Source organism: Neolamprologus multifasciatus, chromosome 7 (assembly GCF_963576455.1).
Source record: "Neolamprologus multifasciatus chromosome 7, fNeoMul1.2, whole genome shotgun sequence".
Taxonomy (NCBI): domain Eukaryota; kingdom Metazoa; phylum Chordata; class Actinopteri; order Cichliformes; family Cichlidae; genus Neolamprologus; species Neolamprologus multifasciatus.
Window position 1 is genome coordinate 42,541,598 of NC_140445.1, and position 19,434 is coordinate 42,561,031.

At 39.3% G+C, this 19,434-nt stretch overlaps 1 protein-coding gene across 3 annotated transcripts in view; it reads right to left on the reverse strand.

Moving 5' to 3' along the window:
• The window catches only part of LOC146514979 (metabotropic glutamate receptor 8-like), a 129,798-nt gene that overhangs the window by 23,176 nt on the left and 87,188 nt on the right, over window positions 1–19,434 (reverse strand). For all 3 annotated transcript variants that reach the window (XM_085164633.1, XM_085164632.1, XM_085164630.1), the window contains exons 5-7: window positions 19,109–19,263; window positions 18,881–19,018; window positions 11,220–11,420 (exon numbers count right to left, since the gene is read on the reverse strand). In XM_085164633.1, coding sequence (XP_085020759.1) covers window positions 11,220–11,420; window positions 18,881–19,018; window positions 19,109–19,263 — 494 coding nt within the window. The remainder of the gene's footprint in view (window positions 1–11,219; window positions 11,421–18,880; window positions 19,019–19,108; window positions 19,264–19,434) is intronic.

Consider the following 19,434-nt stretch of genomic DNA (forward strand, 5'->3'; position numbering starts at 1 on the left):
TAACAAAATAACGCTGAAAACCGATAAAACCCCTGAAAACCATACATTTCACACCTGAGCTTCAATTCTCGCGGCCCGGTACCAAAGGACTCACGGACCGGGGACCGCTGATGTAAGGTTTGGATGCAGCTGATGGGCCATGAAAACCTCAAGCTCTTTATGCACTGTTTTGGAGCTAATCTGAAGGCAACGTCAAGTTTGGAGGTTTATAGCGACTTACTTTGGAGATTGTACCTTGGCATCCACTGACCCTATTCTGTGATTTTGTAGGGCACTTCATAGCTGAGTTGTTGCCATTCATAGTTGCTTGTAATATGAATATACAAGTATAAAGAAAAAAACTGTTTTGACTGGCATATTAAAGCACAATTTGTAAACCCAAATGCTAGATCCCAATGCTTATACATTAAGGAAGAGCATTCAGAGTCTTGGTTAATCTTGCTAAACCTCTAAATGGATTCACTCTATCTTTCTTGCAGCTGCTATATTTACTGTATTGTGGTGTTAGTATACAGTTGAGCGGGATTTCTTTGCTGTGGGGTAAATAATACTGGGGACTCGAGGCACATTAGTTTAGATGTGGAAAAGGAAGAGCAGAAGATAGAAGCTAATTTGCAGAACATCAACAACAAAAGAATTCACATTCATAATAAAGTGAGTGGGTGGCAGTTTGATTCGATGCTGTCCTGATTTCTTTCTTCAGCATGAATAAAAGTAGTCCATAACACATCACTGATGAATCAGCACAGCTTGCCTCAAGATGCACAAACGCCCCTCCACCACCTCCTATCTCCTCCCCCACTTCACTTCACTTCACTTCACTTCACTTCACAGACTCTGCTTTGATACAGAATTAACATCCTGACTTCACATCACTTCAAAACATGATAATCACAATAACTCACTGGTGATCTCTGTCATTTAACACAATAAGAAACAGACTACAAATAAACACTCTGTGAACAAACAAAAACAACTTGTACTATTGGTTACACATAAAATATGACAGTTTCAATACTAGAATGTTGAGTCCAGATTGGTTTTCTATGAGTTTTGGTAAGTTTTTTATCACGTGACAACTAACTAAGGTTTTAGATCTCAGCATTTAGCTATTACGGTGGAAAGTTAAAAATTTTTGATGCATCAGCTCTATTATACATTCAATAAAAATCAGTCCATCATATCAACACCAAAGTGTTGATGGGCATTGACACATGTAACAAGATTTATTCTTAAGAAATTAATCTCTGGAGAATTTGACCATAAATATTCATTAATTCTCCTGTTCAACCTGGATCCAACAGGACCGCATCTTTTTTAGTACACTGCCAGGAAGCACAGTGCAGCAAGGTATCTGGATTTTATGGAACCGCTACAGCTGAAGCTTGCCAGGTCGTCCATTCATCTGCGTGATAATGAGTCTGAACCTATGTATTCACTCTGCTCGTATTTCTACATCCTTGCTCTGACTTTAATGTGTACTCGTCTGCAGCTTTCACATTTGTTCTGCTACCTTCACACAACATCCTGAGCCACATTCACTTCAGGGATGGCCATGGCTCAGGTGGTAAAGCATGACCTTAACCTTTTTTTTTCCTGCTAGTCTTTTCAGATGTCTTGATCTCAAGACATCTCTCAAGATGTCTTGTTCAAAGTAGAGTATAAAGAATTGTATTTTAGCTTAATAAAACTGAAGAGAAGCTGACGTCTGTTTCAACAATGTCTGTTGTTGAGATTAAAAGTCCACTAAAACAGCTGAATTATTTGTTTCCTCCTTATGCCTTGCTTTGCACTTTTTTGTGAAGTCGCAGCAGGAGATGCACTTGTCACATATTCATCAGTTCACTCACTTAAAACATCTCTCCTCATCCCTCCCCAATCCAATCTGATTGCTGCTCCACAGGGTCAATCACACTGCTTTAAAACATCAGAAAGGTCTTATTGATTTTTAGTAAGCATCCAATGTCCAACTAAATCTGAGGGAATCTCCCTGACCTCTCCCTCTTTCTCCCTCACCCACTGCTCTACTTTGCTTAGCTAAACATGTTCAAACAGAACGTTGGTACAAAGGCCTCATACAGATGGCTACATTGCACTGAGCACTAACATTAGGACAATTGTTCCGATTAACCTTCTGACGCTCCTCTAAAAATAAGCACGATGAGCAGACGGCTGAATTGGCCATTAGCCCTCTGCCTGGCCACAAAACACCACTTTGTCCTGGATTGTAGCATTGCATACATGGAATTATGACTAACCACTCTCCAATACGTTAAGAGATGTGAAGCATGAAGAAAAACATAGAAGGAGATCAAATTTGATTCATGTCAGTACAGCTGAGTATACTCCTAACAAAATCATACCGGAAAGCTTCAAACATGTGTGACATGAGTGTTTGTGTGTGTCTATACTGCAATAAAAAGAAACTAATTGAGGCACAAAGCACACATGGGCCATATACTGGTGAGCCAGGATTAATCGGTGGTGCATAATTGATGAGCTGAGTTGATATTTTCAGAGGCTGCAGATTAATTCACAGTTAACCGATTCAGTTAATTTGCTTCATCAGTGAACTGACTGGTTTATGTTTAACAGGTTTAGTTAAACTGATATTACCCATGTAAACCTGCCTGAAATGACATCTACAAGTTTTCTGGGTCCCCTCCTTGATCACCGTCAAGCCATGGAGAAGGCGTGTTCTCGATTGTCTGGGACACAACCCTGGAAGACCACCGGCGCCAGTTCAAGGGGTGCCGGATCGAGGCAAAGGATCACCCCGTCGCCAATGCTCAGAGGGTCAGGCCATGCAGCAGCCAGGCAGATGCAGCCAGGCCCTGGGGAGGAGGAAAGGTGGCTGTTGGAGCTTATTGTCTTGGAACAGTTGCCAGTGGAAATGAACCAGCGCTGGCTGGAAAAGGCTCCTCAGTCCACCTCCGGTGTCACAGACTACCATGGAGCCTTACTAACTCATTTTTATCTGTTTCCCCTCCTCAGGTGCTGGTGGCTACAGGCGCTTCACCCATTTCATGGGGAGTCACACAGATGCTGGGACAAGAGTGCTGGAGGTGGTGGTGTCTGGGATATCTCCGCAGGGAGTGTCCACTGATAGAGGTGGGGCAGATGTTTTACATCTTCAGCATCCCAGCATGTTCCCCCAGTCTGGGAGGGACATACAATGTTGAACCTGAGACATTTTTGGAGGTGTAGCGTGTGGAAATTCTTTGTGTGCATGGGGATGTTGGGGGCAGTTCTTAAAAGCTGTTGGGAACTGATATTCCAGGTGGTTCATAAAAATCCTTACAGCTGGAAATACTCTGGAGGAAATAACGGCAACATTTTAAGGGTGGGCATCCAGGGGGGGCTCAATGATAGTGCACATCCTGCCCAGAATGTCAGCTGGTAAACCAGCAGCCATTGCGCCTTTGCACTCAACCTTTAGTAAATGTCCCATTTGAGTGCATTGGCATGGACCTCAGTGCTGCATCACTGCAAATAGTGTAGCACAGGTGCTGTTTCAGGTCATCTCTCCAAGTCCTGAAAGAGATACTAACTGACCAGAGCACCTCGTTCATGTGTCACACATTAAAAGAGCCACATGAATTTCTGGGTGTTAAATCTGTTCGGACGAGCATCTATCACGCTCAGACTGATCATCTCATTAAGACATTAAAATCCATGATTTGTAAGTTCATTGTGAATCATGAGGTGGCTGTAGCTCAGGAGGTAGAGCAGGCCATCTACAAATTGGAAGGTTGGTGGTTTGATCTGCAAGCCAAATATCCTTCGGCAAGATAAGTTCCGGAAGTTGCTCATATGAATGTGTGATTGTTAGACAGAAAGCATTTAGGAAGAAAAAGAAGAGACAAAAGTGCTTGTGGGTGTGAATAGGTGAATGAGGTATTAGTATATTATAGGGCTATATGGTATAAAGAGTACTTTATACCATATATATTATATAGAGTACTCAGCTTTGAGTACTCACAATAGAAAAGCACTGTTTAAGAACCAGTCCACCCACGAGGAAATGGGACTACTGGCTAGCCCCTATTTTGCTGGCTGTACGAGAGGTGCCCAAGGTTGTCCAGTTGGCCAGGTCTCTCTTGGAAATGAGATTTAAATCTCAATGAGATTTTTCACCTGGATAAATAAAGGATGACTTGAAGCCACCATGTTGTCTTGCTGTTTTGAATACAGTGGCCATGATGGACACCACTGTTCTGGCTAATCAGACTTTATGTACATGGCTAGAGAACAGCCAAATATGTAATATGTAGTAGTGTTGTCGCAGTTACTTATTATCAGCAGATTAGACCCTGCTGTCTCCAGACAGCTGACAATAGGTCAGCTAAACAGTGGATGGATTTTTTTGTCGTTATTTTTACCACTCAATTAGATATTTCACAGTACTTTTTTGTAGGTCCTAGCACACACAAGGAGATGTTTGCTTGAAAAACATAAGATAGAAAGACAGTAAGCAATTTAAATATCACTTTCCGTTTGAAGAAAAACTTCTTTTTTTTTTTTGCTTTAAGAGAACCCCTGTTCACCTAATGGGCATAAATTACTTTACCATGAAATTACATAGTACCTAAAATAACCTAAGGTGTATGTAAAATTACTTAGGTCATACTTAAAAAATGTATGCTGCGCTTAAAATTACTTGCAGTACAATTTGTGTCTTCTTCCCTGTAAAATACCTAGATTAAGGAAAGATTAAGTCACCCCATAATACAGCCTCCACCCGAAAAAGTACAGGGTACTTACGAATTGAATTTAAAATGTTGTTAAAATTACTTAAACAGCACTTAAAATTACTTAAGGCGTGTATCTCCTTTCCTGTAAAATACCTGAAGTTTCAAATAAAGTGCCTTGAACTTGTACACCCTACGTAAAAAAAGGTATAAAGTAATAAGGTATAAAAAGGTATAAAGTGTTACCCTAAAATAACTTTAACATAATAATACCCACTTGATCTTCAAAGTGATAAATTGCAAAACATAAGCAATTTCTTTATGATAAATGTCCTTAAAAGGGAAACAGCAAAACTGGTGCACAAAAAGATATGTAGATGTACACATAAATGCATTATTTCCTGAATATGCTTTATTGTCCTGAATTTCTCCACTGTTAAATTTTTTCTCTGGGTTTTAATCTGAAAGATGATTGATTTATGTTCCTACCTTTAACCTGTTTCTGCTTCTGTCCTTATTTGCCTTAATTTACTGAACATAGTAACAAACGGTTTAGCATTTAAAAATGACATGTGGCCTTCAGTTCAGCCTTCACTGAGCTCAGATTAACTGTTTTGGCCCTAAGGGTGAAATTCATGACTGTTTCTTTGCTTCTGCTGTGGAAATAACAGCAGCCTTGCACATTCATCAGACCCAGTACAGAAAAAAACGAGTCCCAGTGAGCTTAGCAAATCTGCTATGGCTCCTCCTCTTGCTGTTTCATATTTGCGTCTCATCTTTGCAGAACCGGCAGATAGAAAAATTATTCAAAACTCTCGTCTTCCGGGCGGGGGATACGAAGAAGTGAAAAGAGCATTGAGAAGATAGGTGCTATGTAAGGTTTGTATAAGAGATCAGCTTCTGTCTGAAAATTTAATTTAGAGGAGGATGTGGGGTAAGGAAGAGATACCGAAAAGAGAGAAAATATTTGGGTTTTTTTTATCCATATAGAAATGAATTTATTGAGTGATCTTATTCAGATTCAGTGTTGTAATATCAGAAACTCTGACCATAACCCTCAGTTAGATTTTTACCTTATTTTATTTACTTTATTTTGCTGAATATTGTGTGCTTTATCCTCCATAAACAGCTCAACAATCTATAGCAAAACTCTACCAGCCTCGTGGGAGAGTTTTTCCTTTAGACCTATTCACTAGAAGGTTTTTTGTTGTGGATGGCTTTATTCACATTATTTTCAAGTTTTTAGTCACAGTTTGGTTAGGTAACAAAAATACTTGGTTAGGTTAAGGAAAAGATCCTTGTTTGGAGTAAAATCCTTAAACCATTAAGGAAAACCATTAAAACATGTCTAAGAGAGCCTGTCTGGTAGAAGCTCTGAAGGGAACTACTCCTATTTGAGACGTTGTGGTGTCTGACTGATAAAACTCAATCTAGAGTCTGGCTTTTGCTTACAGAAACAAATCATTCTCTCCCTTTTATTATGACTTGTAAATTTGTGATGCTTTTAATGCTGTTTTTAGAACAAGTATTTTTAGGCATTCTTTCTCTCAGTTTATATCAGTGGTTCCCAAACTTTTTTTGCTAGGCCCCCCTTTGTTTTACAAGAAAAATGTCCCCCCCCCCCCCCCCCCCCCCCCCCCCCCCCCCCCCCCCCCCCCCCCCCCCCCCCGCTGTGTGCACGCACAAACACATGCACGCACAAACACATCCTCCAACCACACACACCCATATTTTGCTCCACTGTGGTTTATTTCACACCTCAAACATTTAGTAAACAATTAAGCAAATACAAGTAATCTGCAATAAATTACAGGTAGCAATGAAATAAACTACTAACTCTTTTACGCTACGTCCACACCTAAACGGGTATTTTTGAAAACGCAGCTGTCCCGTCCACACGTAAACCGAAAACGGAGATTTTTTCCTCCTTTTTTGCGTTTACGTGTGGACAAGGAATACAGAGTTCGTCACGCAACGTCACGCTGTGAGCCACGTTATTGTTTACATGAGATGAATTGCAGAATGGCAGATAGAGACAAAATACTGTTAATCTGATTATCTGCAGTTTTTAAACGCTTACATACACACACAGTTACTGTCCCTCCGTTTAGAAAGGCAGAGGCATCACGGTGTAATTATTTTACGTGAAGCTGTTTTTTCCTGTGTAATAATATTCAACATTGCTATCAATACATTTTTCAAAAAATGCCTCTCTGTGCAAAATGGGTTTAAAAACATAAACAGCTGTGGGATACTGTTGGTCCGTGGTTTGAACCGGGGAAAGAAATCGTGGCAGGATCAGCCTGATATTATTTGTATCCCGCTGTAACTTTACTGTATAAAGAGCTAACATCTCCAAAATGTCAGGAGTAGTTTAGTCATTACAACAAGTGTTTGTGAACTAAAAATCAAGAATGTGGGATACTGTTTGTCCGTGATTTGAAGAGCCCAGCGCTGCTCCCGACGAGGGGAAAACCAATTCTGCAGGGGAGACCCTGCAGAAACTTTGGCACTTGTGTAGGTGAAACCAAAGCATTTTGTTTTTTTCCCCCCTTTTCATACCGCGTTTAGCATAACATAAACAATTATTTATGTCACGTACCAGCAAATAAAAATGTCAAACAAATATAAATAGACAGCCATGGTTCAACAGCTTGTGAATTGAAGCAATTGGAGTAAATATATTTTGTTTCAATTTCATATCTCTCTTTGTCAGTTGCTCACATTGTTTTGATGAATGTTGGCACTCTCTTCTTTACAGTGTTGCTTTAGTTTACTGAGGTTTGCAAGCATTTGTTTATGCACAGCTCTCTTAAGGTCCTACCACAGCAGATTCATCTTTAGGGTTTTATGTAATTTATCCAATTTTATTCAGTATAATTCAATTCATATAGCACCAAAATATTACAGTAAGTGTCTCAAGATGTAATATACTATAAGATAAAGATTCTACAAGAATACAGAGGACCTGAGCGACCCAGGGTCCCTGAGCAATTATGGACATGTGTGTTTTTGGTGTGCTGTCCCTCGTTCTCCCTGCTTGCAGGTGTATGTGTGTGTGTGTGTGTGTGTGTGTGTGTTGGTATGTGTGGATGCAAATGTATCTGGGAGCACCTGTTTACAGGCACCTTCAGGCCTGGTGGGTGTGGCCCTGCCAGGTGGTTGGCTACACCTGAAGACCATCACACACCTGCAGCTGATCAAGCCTCATCAGAGGAGCTACTTTAGAGTGTGGTGGAGCTCTCTCCGACGCTGGATCATTGCGTAGCTTCACGTTAGTCTCTTGGCCAGTTAGTAAGTTTAGTCTGCTGCATTGTGGTGTGCTCAGACACTGAGGAGTGGGGACAAAGAACACTAACACTGGGAAGAGGACATGTCACGGGAGTGCCATCTAAAATTTCCTCAGAAGTCAGTGTGCCATATGATTGCATTAGCAATAAATTTAATAACACTCTATATTAACACACTACATAGAACCACTTTATAGAATTATATTTGTTCGCAGATGTTGGCAGCTATCAGTGAATACTTATCAGCTATTTTGAAATAAAAAAAGACACTTTTTATCCATAACAAAGACTCCATAACAGGAAATGGACTGTAAAACAGAAAATACAAATGCTATTTATGGTCTCCTCACAACAATGATAAGAAAAATAAACTGGGTCAATGTGGCATGTTTGTTAATACACTCTGATCTCTGGTCTCCCACTCAGAGACGCAGGTCTCCAAGTGTCCAGCATTCAGACGGCTACCTGAGGACACTCTTCATGTGAGAGAAAATCTGCTCACACAGATATGTAGAGCCAAATACTGTCAATAAGGCCTCTGCAATGTTCTGAAGACAGTTAAACTTGTCAGGTAGTGATGTCCAGCAGGTGAAAATGCAAGCTCCATGAACACGCACATCTATTGATTCCAGCTGCTTCGATGTTATATGTATGATTTCTATACATTTTACATCAGATAAAAACTTGGTTGTAAGCTTCAGATAAATATTTAATAAAAGCGAGACATTTTAAATGAGATTAAGAAAGAAAAGTATTTCTCTGTGCCCCCCTCTCCGTGTTAATGCCCTACCTGACCCCCTGGCAAAACTTTGCTAGACCTGCCCCTGCACAGTTACCAGCTGTCAGCTACATAAAAAAGGATCCTGGTGTTATTTGTCTCTCAGAAACAGTTCATAACTTCCCTTCAACTCATTCATGTCACCTAAAAGGTAAACCTGTTTCTCCATCACATGTTCAGCTCTGATGATTCAGTAAGGACTAGGGATGGGTATCGAAAACCGGTTCTTGTTGAGAACCGGTTCCCACTGTTTCAATTCCTTGGAATTGTTTGCCATTTTTGCAAACGATTCCCTTATCGATTCCAGTCGCCCCGAATGACGTCACCACGTTGCGGAGCGTCGCTTACCTGGCAGGAAACATGGCGGCTCAAACGCTAAAAAGTTTGGTTATACTTTACGAGAACGGATGACAACAGGGCAACTTGCAATACTTGCAAAGTAGATATTTCATTTAAGGGAGGAAACACTACGAATATGCAAAAGCATTTGCTCACAAAACACGTGATGACCTTAAATGAATGTCGTGTTTTTAATTCCGCTCCGGACTCGTGAATCTCAACCCAGCAGCGGCGGTAACGTTTGCACGTCCTCTCCCGTTAATACGGCAGGTAAATAATCAACTAACAGTGCATATTATGTTAGCGCGATCTGCCTTATTACAAAACCTGCCATTACTGTGCATTTAGATGACCATGATGAGAGAGACAGGCAGAGTCTGGCTCAGATGCTGGCAGTTCTCGCTGCAGTCTACCGGTAGCGTCTCCTTTCAGGCCAGGATAGACGAATGTCACCGAGCTGTGACTAAGTTTGTGGTCAAAGGCTTGCACCCATTTGCCACAGCAGATGCCCCCGATTTTCGGTAAGTGAATGTGTTTAATTGTAGGCAGGGACATTATTGGATATTCTTGTGTAATTGCTACAGAAGAATATTTATTTTATTATTTTACATTCACAATTTTTTTTCCTGGGGACCCTGTGACACCCCATTGAAGAGCCGTAGGTTGGATCTGTTAAGATCTCACTGTTGGGTTTGTAAGGCCATGTTACTCCTAAATTTCTATCTTGTTCAAAGAGAAGATATAAAACAAAGATCTAAGCTAATTGACCTTAGTGTTCTCCTTTTTAAAAAAAAAAAAATCGATAAGAGAATCGATAAAGAATCGAATCGTTAAACAGAATCGAAAATGGAATCGGAATCGTGAAAATCTTATCAATACCCATCCCTAGTAAGGACATCTCCTGGTTTCAGCTTCATGTTTCCCTCTCACCACATATCCATTACCAGCAGCTTTTACAGCTGTGGCTCCAGCAAACATCAGCTGATACTAGAAATTAATATTAAATAAATTCTAACAACAGCTGATCAAGCTTAAACGTGCTGCTGTTGTTTAGCGCGACATCCGCTGGTTTCCTCTTTCTGGTGCAAAGTGAGCGATAAACAAACGAGAGAGAAAAGCCGATCAGCTGATCATTGATCAGTTTCATGATTGAAGTAGCAACAAGAGAGGGAGGGGAGAGAATGAGAGGAGAAGAGGCAGCTGTGCAGCCAAGACATTCCAGCTTTGTGTCTTTTTCCATTCTAGCTGAAGTTCGGGACAAACTGTTCCTTTTCAGCTCAACACGAAACGCGTAATATTTTCTCTGAATACGGGACGATTCTGTCTTTTTACGGGACGGTTGGCAACTCTACTAACTAACCTTATGAATAAAATAAAGTTCACTATCAGTAACATCATCGCACCCACCCAGCAGTATATAAACTCCGTCATGCTAGCTAGTACGCAGTACGAGTTATTGTAACTGACTGTAAAAAGTCAGCACAACGAAAACAAACTCCACCTAAACTTGGTTTATATCTGACCCAGATAGACTGCAGGTCATAACTTCTTACCTGAAGTTCAGTTCACCTGACACTCGGACCAGCGGCTGCCTCGGGGCTCTCCTCCTCCTGCCTCCCCTTTTTCTCATCCACCTGCTGGCCTCCACCACTTGCTAATTTTACTGAATCTGTGGAAGCTCCGCCATAGCCAACACCAAACAACCGAGTTATTTTTACACACCGACCAGCATCTGGCCAATACACCACCTTTCATTGTTTATACCATTACAAAGAGGAAAAAAAAGGTCACCGGGCCACCGAGCAAATGCCCAGTATGCCAGATGGCCAGTCCAGCTATGGTCGTGCCATCAGTTAACCCTTTGCGTGCCAACTGTGGCACGCGTGCCTAGGGTTGCCGACCCCTGACCTAAAGAAAGGGTAGTGGTTTTAATAAGGCATCATCATTTTGAGCCTTTTGCTGTAGCAGCTTCCCTGTGTGTTTGCTCATCATCAAGACAAAAAATATTGTCCCAGTCAAGCACAACTTGAAATTTTAGAGGCATTTTTGAGATCTTCAGTTCTCAAGAATGAATTGTGTTCACCTTTGGCTATGGAATTTTGAATCACGCCAAAGTCTCACCATTGAAGTTGACGGCGTGGATATGGGTCAGCAGCTCTTTTCCATCAATGTTGGTCATACGAGGGCACAGGCCAAGGTACCCTGGGCAGAGCTCACGGTGCATGTGGTGCAGAGCATGAGCCATCGCGTAGACGGCATCCATCACAAACTGCACCTTCCCCTCTTGTTCATAGATGGAGTCACGGCCAACTTTCTCCAACCCTGAAACAAAGTTGATCGACTGAAATTACCAAACATATAAAATATATTACAGGCTGAAAGTTCAGTGAACCCACTATGGTCAAATGGGGGACTCAGCTAGGGTCTATTTTGGACCTTCTAATGGTTGCTTAAAGTAATGACTTGAATGAATGACTTACACATAACTTAATAATTATCATACAATAATATCATATATAAAAAAAGAGAATATTCTGCATAATTAATACTTTGACTTTAGAATACTTAAGTTTTTTTTATATAAAACCATAAATATGATTAAGCAGAATTATGACTTTCTTAAGTAAGCAGTAAAAAAAATAAATTCACCACTTGCAAAATAGTTACTATGTTAAAAAATGTATAGTGTCACTTTTTCTTTTTTAGAGCACAGAGAGCACATGAGACTAAAAACTGTCCAGTGTTTTTCTACTGTGTGCCAACTGTACATATTTGTGATTAAATGGTTTCCTTGGCAAAGTTCTTGGTCTTTTTGGTACCACTCCACTGAAAAAAAATCAAGCAAGTCAAAACCGCCATGGAAAATGTCTTAAAAGGAGTTGTTTACTGAGGACCACAAATATCACTGTGGGTTTCATTCAGGCAGCAACATTAAAATGACTAAGAAACTAAAGCACTGACATATTCATCTTTAGGCTCCACAAGGAAAAAAAGAAAAGAAAGAAACACACCACACATTCAGGGAGCAAAGCAATAAGCACAATACTGTTCAACTACCTTTGCTAACATATATCTGAGTCAATCTCATCCCACCTCTTTATTTGATCTCTTTTTTTTAACCCAAAGGTTACGGCACTCATCCTTTCCGTTAGGCAAGAAGTTAATAACAAAGATCATGGGAGTATGAAAAGAGCAACATTTCCTCTAATAAACCATAAACCACCTTAACCATAAACCATAAACATAAAAAGATATCTGATCTCATTCGTTGATTTAAAAATAAATCAAAGAAGACATTATGCAAAGTTTTTTCCAGATTTTCTACAGAATTATTGGTGTTACTAGAGGCACGCTGCACTATGATGTTGGTGCACGCCAAAAAGGAAAAGAGAAAGACAGGAGGGGAAGACTAACTATTCGAGTGGACCCTCCACAGACAAGAGACAAGGCTTTGTTGGATTAACAGGAGCTTCAAAAATCCAATTTAATTTTGATGGCAGACAAGAGAGGAAGGATCTGTCCAAATGGAGACATTTGCTCTGACTAATTACAGATAAAGAGTGATTACATATCTATATGGCTGACCCATGAATGGTGAGCAGACAGCACAGGATGTCAAACAACTGAGACTGACAGAATGTAAATGGTAAATGGCCTGTATTTGTATAGCGCTTTACTTGAAGAGTCGGTGCAACATCATCAAAGTAAAATTTGAATGTAGCTTCTCACAACGACATAGAGAAGCTGAGACACCATCACACACTAAGACAAGCACACACACATTTTGAAACGCATTTTTGAGTGGCGCTAAATACTAAACAGCTGCTTAAACCCTTCAGACATTGTTGCTGCTTTCAAACAGAGAAAGGAAAGAGGGAAAGACGCTGAGCCTGTGTCTAGGTACATCAGTTCATCTGGTTATGTCCCTAACTGAGCAAACTGCAGCACAAACAGGAACATGTACACAAGAAAACACAAGGCATTCAAATGCAATCTCTCATCTGTAATTAGCCGCAGCTGTGCTTCTGGTCCCTTTCCCCTCGTTACACTGGGTGTATACATTGTCTCAGTCTTCCTTTTGCTCTTGGTCATGTTCTCCCTTCTAGCTGTGTCCTTCCTTCTCGTGTGTTAGGGCTAGAAGAGTTTTTGGTTCTGACCTGTTTTGTTTTTCATTGTGTTTTTATAAGGCCTTTGCAATAAAACTATTTTTTAGTTTTACGCCTTGTCCTCCGGGTCCTGCCTGCCTGCCACACAGAAAATTTTGACAGTTTGTCCACTAGGAGTTTTGAACTTTTGTTCGAAAAAACTTGTTTTTTTTATCCGATTAACTAGGAACAGTCTGTAAACCCATATGGAAAAGAAATAGTAAAAACTTATAAAAGACTTGCATAAGATGTGGCCTACTTCATAGAGGGAATCATATAAGGCTTATATGATTTACTCATGAAAGTGGCCACTTTCTCATTACTTTCATATATTGTTTTAGTAAGTATACAAAAGATACAAGTTTCATTTATATAATTTTTCAAGGGATCTTATATCTGTTTTCACTCTTGTATGCTTTTCATACAAGTTTCACACAAGACAGATACAAACTTTATAAGATTTATTTATATATATATATATATATATATATCTTTTCCATATGTGAAGCTGTAATTATCTAAATTTAAGATGCACATAGCCAGACTAATGATTGAAATAATAATAATAGCAATAAGAGTAAATTTAAAACAGGAAAAGCTGGTGCATTCACTTCTGTTTGCAAGTGTAAAATGGAGAATAAAAACAACAACACTGATGTTTTTAGTCCCCCTAAGTTATCATTTAAGTCTATCAAAGTTGATGAACAGCATTTAATTTAATATTTGCAACTTCAATATAATCTGTGTATACTAAGTAAAAACACAGCAACAGCTTTTTTATGTTACCCTACAAATGGCCAAAGTGTTGAGTTTGTCTTTTAAAGGTGTATTAGGATAACATTAGGATTCACTCTCTTACTCTAACATGCGTCTCACAACCTGAATTAGAAAACAACATGGTCATTCCCATTATCTAAACAAGCTTCTCTGTCAGCTGCTTCAGCTCGCAGGCAGGCAGCGAATCCATGCACTGGAGGCTTCAGAGATCAGAGACAACTCTGGGGCAGCAAAGGTTCAGCTCTCAGCCGTCAGAGAAGATGACAAGCTCACCTGTGAAAAGCATCTGTCAGGTAATTTGGCTGAAAGCTGCTTTTATCTGAGCATGTGAGTGTGATGTGTTTCTGTTGCACTTCAAACAGAATACTTTCATTTTCATTAACCCCCCTAATTTATCCATTAACAAAAGGTTATTGATGTATTTTAATCATATTGTAGTGGAGTGGAAAGATTAAATGATTTCAATATATGCACATTTTTATTGGATAGCATGCACAATTTAAGGGCTGTTTAGAATTTTGTAACAAAATGAAATTAATGAAATGTCACTTATTTATTTGGACTTTAAAAACTCCCTTCATATTCCTATGGAATTAGAAAAATTAACAGATTCATTAATATATACAGGGTTGGTTTTATTAGGTGGTTTAATTGTGTATTTGAAAACAAACAAACAAACAAACAAACAAAAACAGTACCTCTGCTAAATCACTGACTGGCATTTTTTTTCAAAGAACAGAAATATTTGATATTTTAAGACACACATTTAGAATCCACGTATTTATACAAATATGATTAAAAAACTGAAAAACATGTTCTCCTATTAAATTCCTACCTTACAATGACCCCATTGTTATTTTTTCTTCAGCTGTAATTAAAATACCATAAAGAAGGTACTTCTTCTTTTTAAGTCAGAGCAAAACAGCAATCAGCACGTTTTTCAAAGAATTGTTTTATGGTATTTTAAACACAATTGTTATCTTCTAAGAATTACATTTACAATTTAAGTATCATTTGTATAATTTAAAGTGTTTTTGTACCTTTAAAGGCATTAGTCTCAACATTAAACCATTGAGAAAATCCAGTCAGCAAATTATTTTAGCTAATTACATACTGAATGGTAAAAAATAAGAAAGTGTCATAAATTAGATTTTTTTTAAATTAATTTATTAAAGGTATTTCAAGGAAAATTGTTTTATCCAATGTGTAAACTCAAGTAAAAGATGGGATAGAAAGAAGATACTCCCATCCAAGCAGGCTGGGGAAAAATGCTTTGCTCTTGAATGAATTTCTTTTTAAGAGCGACACACTTGACCACATGAGTTGAGCTCAGAGGAGGTGCTGACAGACATAACAGATTATTCCTAATTAGCCCAGTTAATTACAGTTAATAAACAAATCCTCTCATATCACACGGACACATTTCCCCTCAAGTGATCTCATTCAGGATTTTACAAAAATTAAGACCTGGCTAAAGATTATACAGAAACTTACATTTAAAACATGTTATATCAAAACAAAGAGCAAAGCTGTGAGTAAACTTCACTACATATTTGAAAAAGGAATAGAAGTTGAGTCTCCTTTAGTTTGTGCAGTTAGGCTATGTTCACACTGCAGGCGAAAGCGCATCAAATCTGATTTTTTTTTTTACCCTATGCGACCCATATCCGATCATGGTATGACAGAGTGAACAGCACAAATCCGATATTTTCAAATGCGATCTGGGTCACTTTCGTATGTGGTACTGAATCTGATACATATCCGATGTTTTAGAAAGCGACTGCTGTTTGATGGTCATGTCGCATTAAATCCGTCTTTTACGTCACTGACACAAGACAGATGCCAATTATCAGATCCGGAGAAGACATCGCGAACGCTTCCTGGCCATCCGGTGAAACTGTTGGGAAGACAACGTTGGAGAAGCGTGAACATTTTATTTGTACTGTATAATCCGCAGATTCTGACAGAAATCTGCAACTATCCTTTGAAGCACCGCTCCTCTCTAAAACAGCAATAAGGATAATTATTAGGCCATATGTAAATAACAAAATAACTTTATAACTTAAAGCAAAATTGGGAAACGTAAAGTTCGAAACAAGTCTTTATATTAATGGCCATCAGTCAAACAATACTGTTTGCTCTGGGTCTAAACAGACCGCGTTGTGTGTGACATGCGGGCCACTTTGAGCGTTCACACTAGAGCGCGTTTGCTGTCACATTTTATTTGTAGTGTGAACAAGCAGACAAAAAAATCGGATTTGATCAAAAAATCGGAATTGAGCATTAAGACCTGCAGTGTGAACGTAGTTTGCAGTTTGTCTGCTTGTGACAGAAACCAATTAGTAGCTGTTAACAGAGAAGAATCAATGTATTGAAAACAGTTGATGGTGAAGTCGTTTTTATCTTTCAGTCTCCTGACACAAACGGATGCAACCACAAAGACTATAAAGCTCCTGATTTCAGCTGATTTGCATCCGCAGGACTGAGTTTTTATCTTCTGACTTTTAGCAACGCATTTGGAAACAGCCTAGAGTTTGCACATGAAATCCAGTCATAAACTGATTTCATTTTCAGCGCAAGCAGTCCTGTTACAGAAGAGATCACAGTTCAGGGGAAATTGGAGTCCAAGTCAACAACTCAAACTCATTGCTGTGCTACTAAAACCATTGCTGGAGCTGGTTCAGAAGAAAAATGCTGTGACTGCTATGATCAGGATTGTAAACGAGAATTCAGGAGAGTGATGGCTTATACCAAAATAGCTTAATACCTATCTATAATCACTAATTACACGAGGCTAAATCATTAAGTCGGCATGATTCAGTGTTGTCCCTCTGGTAAAGCTAAAGTTACTTTTTCCTCATCCTCAAAGTCGGAAATAAAGTCCCTGGTGTCTCTCTCATCAGTCTGTACAAGTGAGAACTGCACCTACGCAGTTCTGCTCTTTCATCTGTGCCACACAGCATGTGTTATAGTGGATGGATAGTGCCAAATTAATGTGCAAAGATGACACCCATCCTCTTGGGCTTTACCACTGTTAGCTAGAAAGGCTCTTTGTATTTTTATTACACACAATACAGTTCCATCAGTCTTTAGAATAAGAAGGTTTGATACTCACATACCACTCAACACTCATGTTGGTACAATTTAGTCTTTCAGCACTTTACAGCACTGACAAAGATACTACACACACACACACACACACACACACACACACACACACAAGACTGCTGACCTGCCAACTCAGCTGTTTTGTCTGTGTGATGATGCAGCTCCAAAACTCAATCTGGAACTTCTAATAAAACCTTTTGAGATCTGCCCGACAGCAGCAGCCTGATCAAAGCTCAGGTAACATTATCAGGGAAGCAGTTGGAACACTGCAGCTTTTTCTTGAGTGCTGACATTGCCTTGTGCTGTTTTACTTCTATCTCCAGCTGGAGGTACTCTGTTTGTTTGTACTTAGCCAAACACCTCCACAAATGCTTTTTTGCGTGTCAGACACGTTTTTAAAGGATTTAGCCGATAGTGCACCTCTGCTGAGTGTCTCCCTGCTTAATAAGTCCTGATTCAGGTCTTCTCATGTAACAAACAGCTGCATGAGACAAGGAACGAGAACAAAAACTCATTTCAGATCAGATTCACTATCAGTTAATGAGTCCAAATTGTATGCAATCATTTTGTTTGTCTTTATTTGTCTTAATAAATTCCTTATTCTTAATTTTTGGGTGAGAGCTTAGTTCATTGGGTGAGCAGGTACAATATGCCTTAAGGCCAAAGTAGAAGTGGCCCAGGCTGAGTCTGGGGCCTTTTGTTGTGTGTATCCCCCTGCTCTCTCCTCCTCTTTCCTGTCTGCACTCCTGGTTAGGAGTGTTGCGTGCTAATGGCAGCCCCAAGCAGATTTCTTCTGTTTGTCTTTTGGGATAAAAAGCAAACTGTTGTCTTTTCCTATGTAAGGTTGTTTTTTTTAACTAGTGTTTTCCCAAATCTGGGACTTTTACAGGATTATCATGGTTTTATCTGAGGTATTCAAAACAAGTCAGCTGGTCTGGGCCTTAAAAAGAAAAAAAAAAACCAACATCACCACCAACAAAAAACAATCTAGAAAAGCATTTTTTTTTTTATTGCTATGACATTTTAGCTTCATATATCAAACTTTTCTTTCATAATTTTTTTTTAATATAAATTGAAAAAAATGTCATTAAAAGCATGAAATATAAAAATGTACTTTTCATAAATTGCCACTTGCAGCTGTGTTTTGCAAGATTAAGATTTTATTAGTGTGTACTCAAATATTGGACCTTGCACGGCTGCAAATTTCTGAACACATTTCCTAAAATCAGGGAATGTAACAAATGGAAAGTACCTGTTTTTTTATTTCCTGTTTTAGTCCTCTGAAATCAGAGTGAGTGCAGGAAAACATTAGATTTCCATGATGTTACTTTAGGCTGCCACTTTAGGGAGAAGATTACTGCATGTGTTCTGGTATGAAGAAACAAGTGTTTATAAGGCAAAAACGTGTTTTCTTTAATTTGTGTATTGAGAACATCATCAAGGAAGTAAATTATTAGTTTTTCCCAGTGAAATCTGCTTTGGCTAAAATCATCAGCTTCAAACTACTAAAGTATTTAAAAAAAGGAAAATATATGTCTTCAACCCATAGCTGGGTCACAGAGGTAAATGAAAATATATGATTAAGAAGAAAAGGAAAGGAATGATTTGTGATTTGTGTATCCTATCTATTAATGTCACATATGTGATGGTGTTCTCATGCAATAGTGTTATGGGCTATTGGTGCAATGGTGCATTGTGTGAATAACTGTCATTGTAAGGAAGATACATTGATAATGACAAAGACAAAGATACCTGTACATTTCTTGGGACTGCCAGGTCTCTTGCCATGCATGCCCAGTTTACAGCCAAAGTTTTCCTCCCAGAACTCAGCAAACCATATGTTCCTGCGGTTATTGGACAAAGAGCGACTCTTGAAGTAACGGTCAAATGCTACCAAAAGAAGGAAAACATCATTAAAATCAGGATTTCTTTCAAAACATCCTGAAAATCTGGTCACGTCAAGGTTGTTTCTGGCCTCACCATCCACAGATGCCCTCTTAGGAAGGATGGTGATGGCGCCTTCGGCTACCCGCTCCTGCTGGACTACCGGAGAGATCTTGGACCCCCAGCTGTCGGATCCCACCCACAGGAAGTGACCTGTCAGATTGTTGCTTTTTGCTGCATCCAGGATTCTCCTTTTAGCATCACAGGTGACAGATGAGACAGTCAAAGGGGAGAAGAGGGAGCCAATTCTCATTCAATATTTTATTCGTATGTAGCATGAACATGCAGCATAAAAAGACATCAAGAAAGTATACACACAAGACATACACAACTAAAGCACCACAAAACAAGACGCTGCAGAT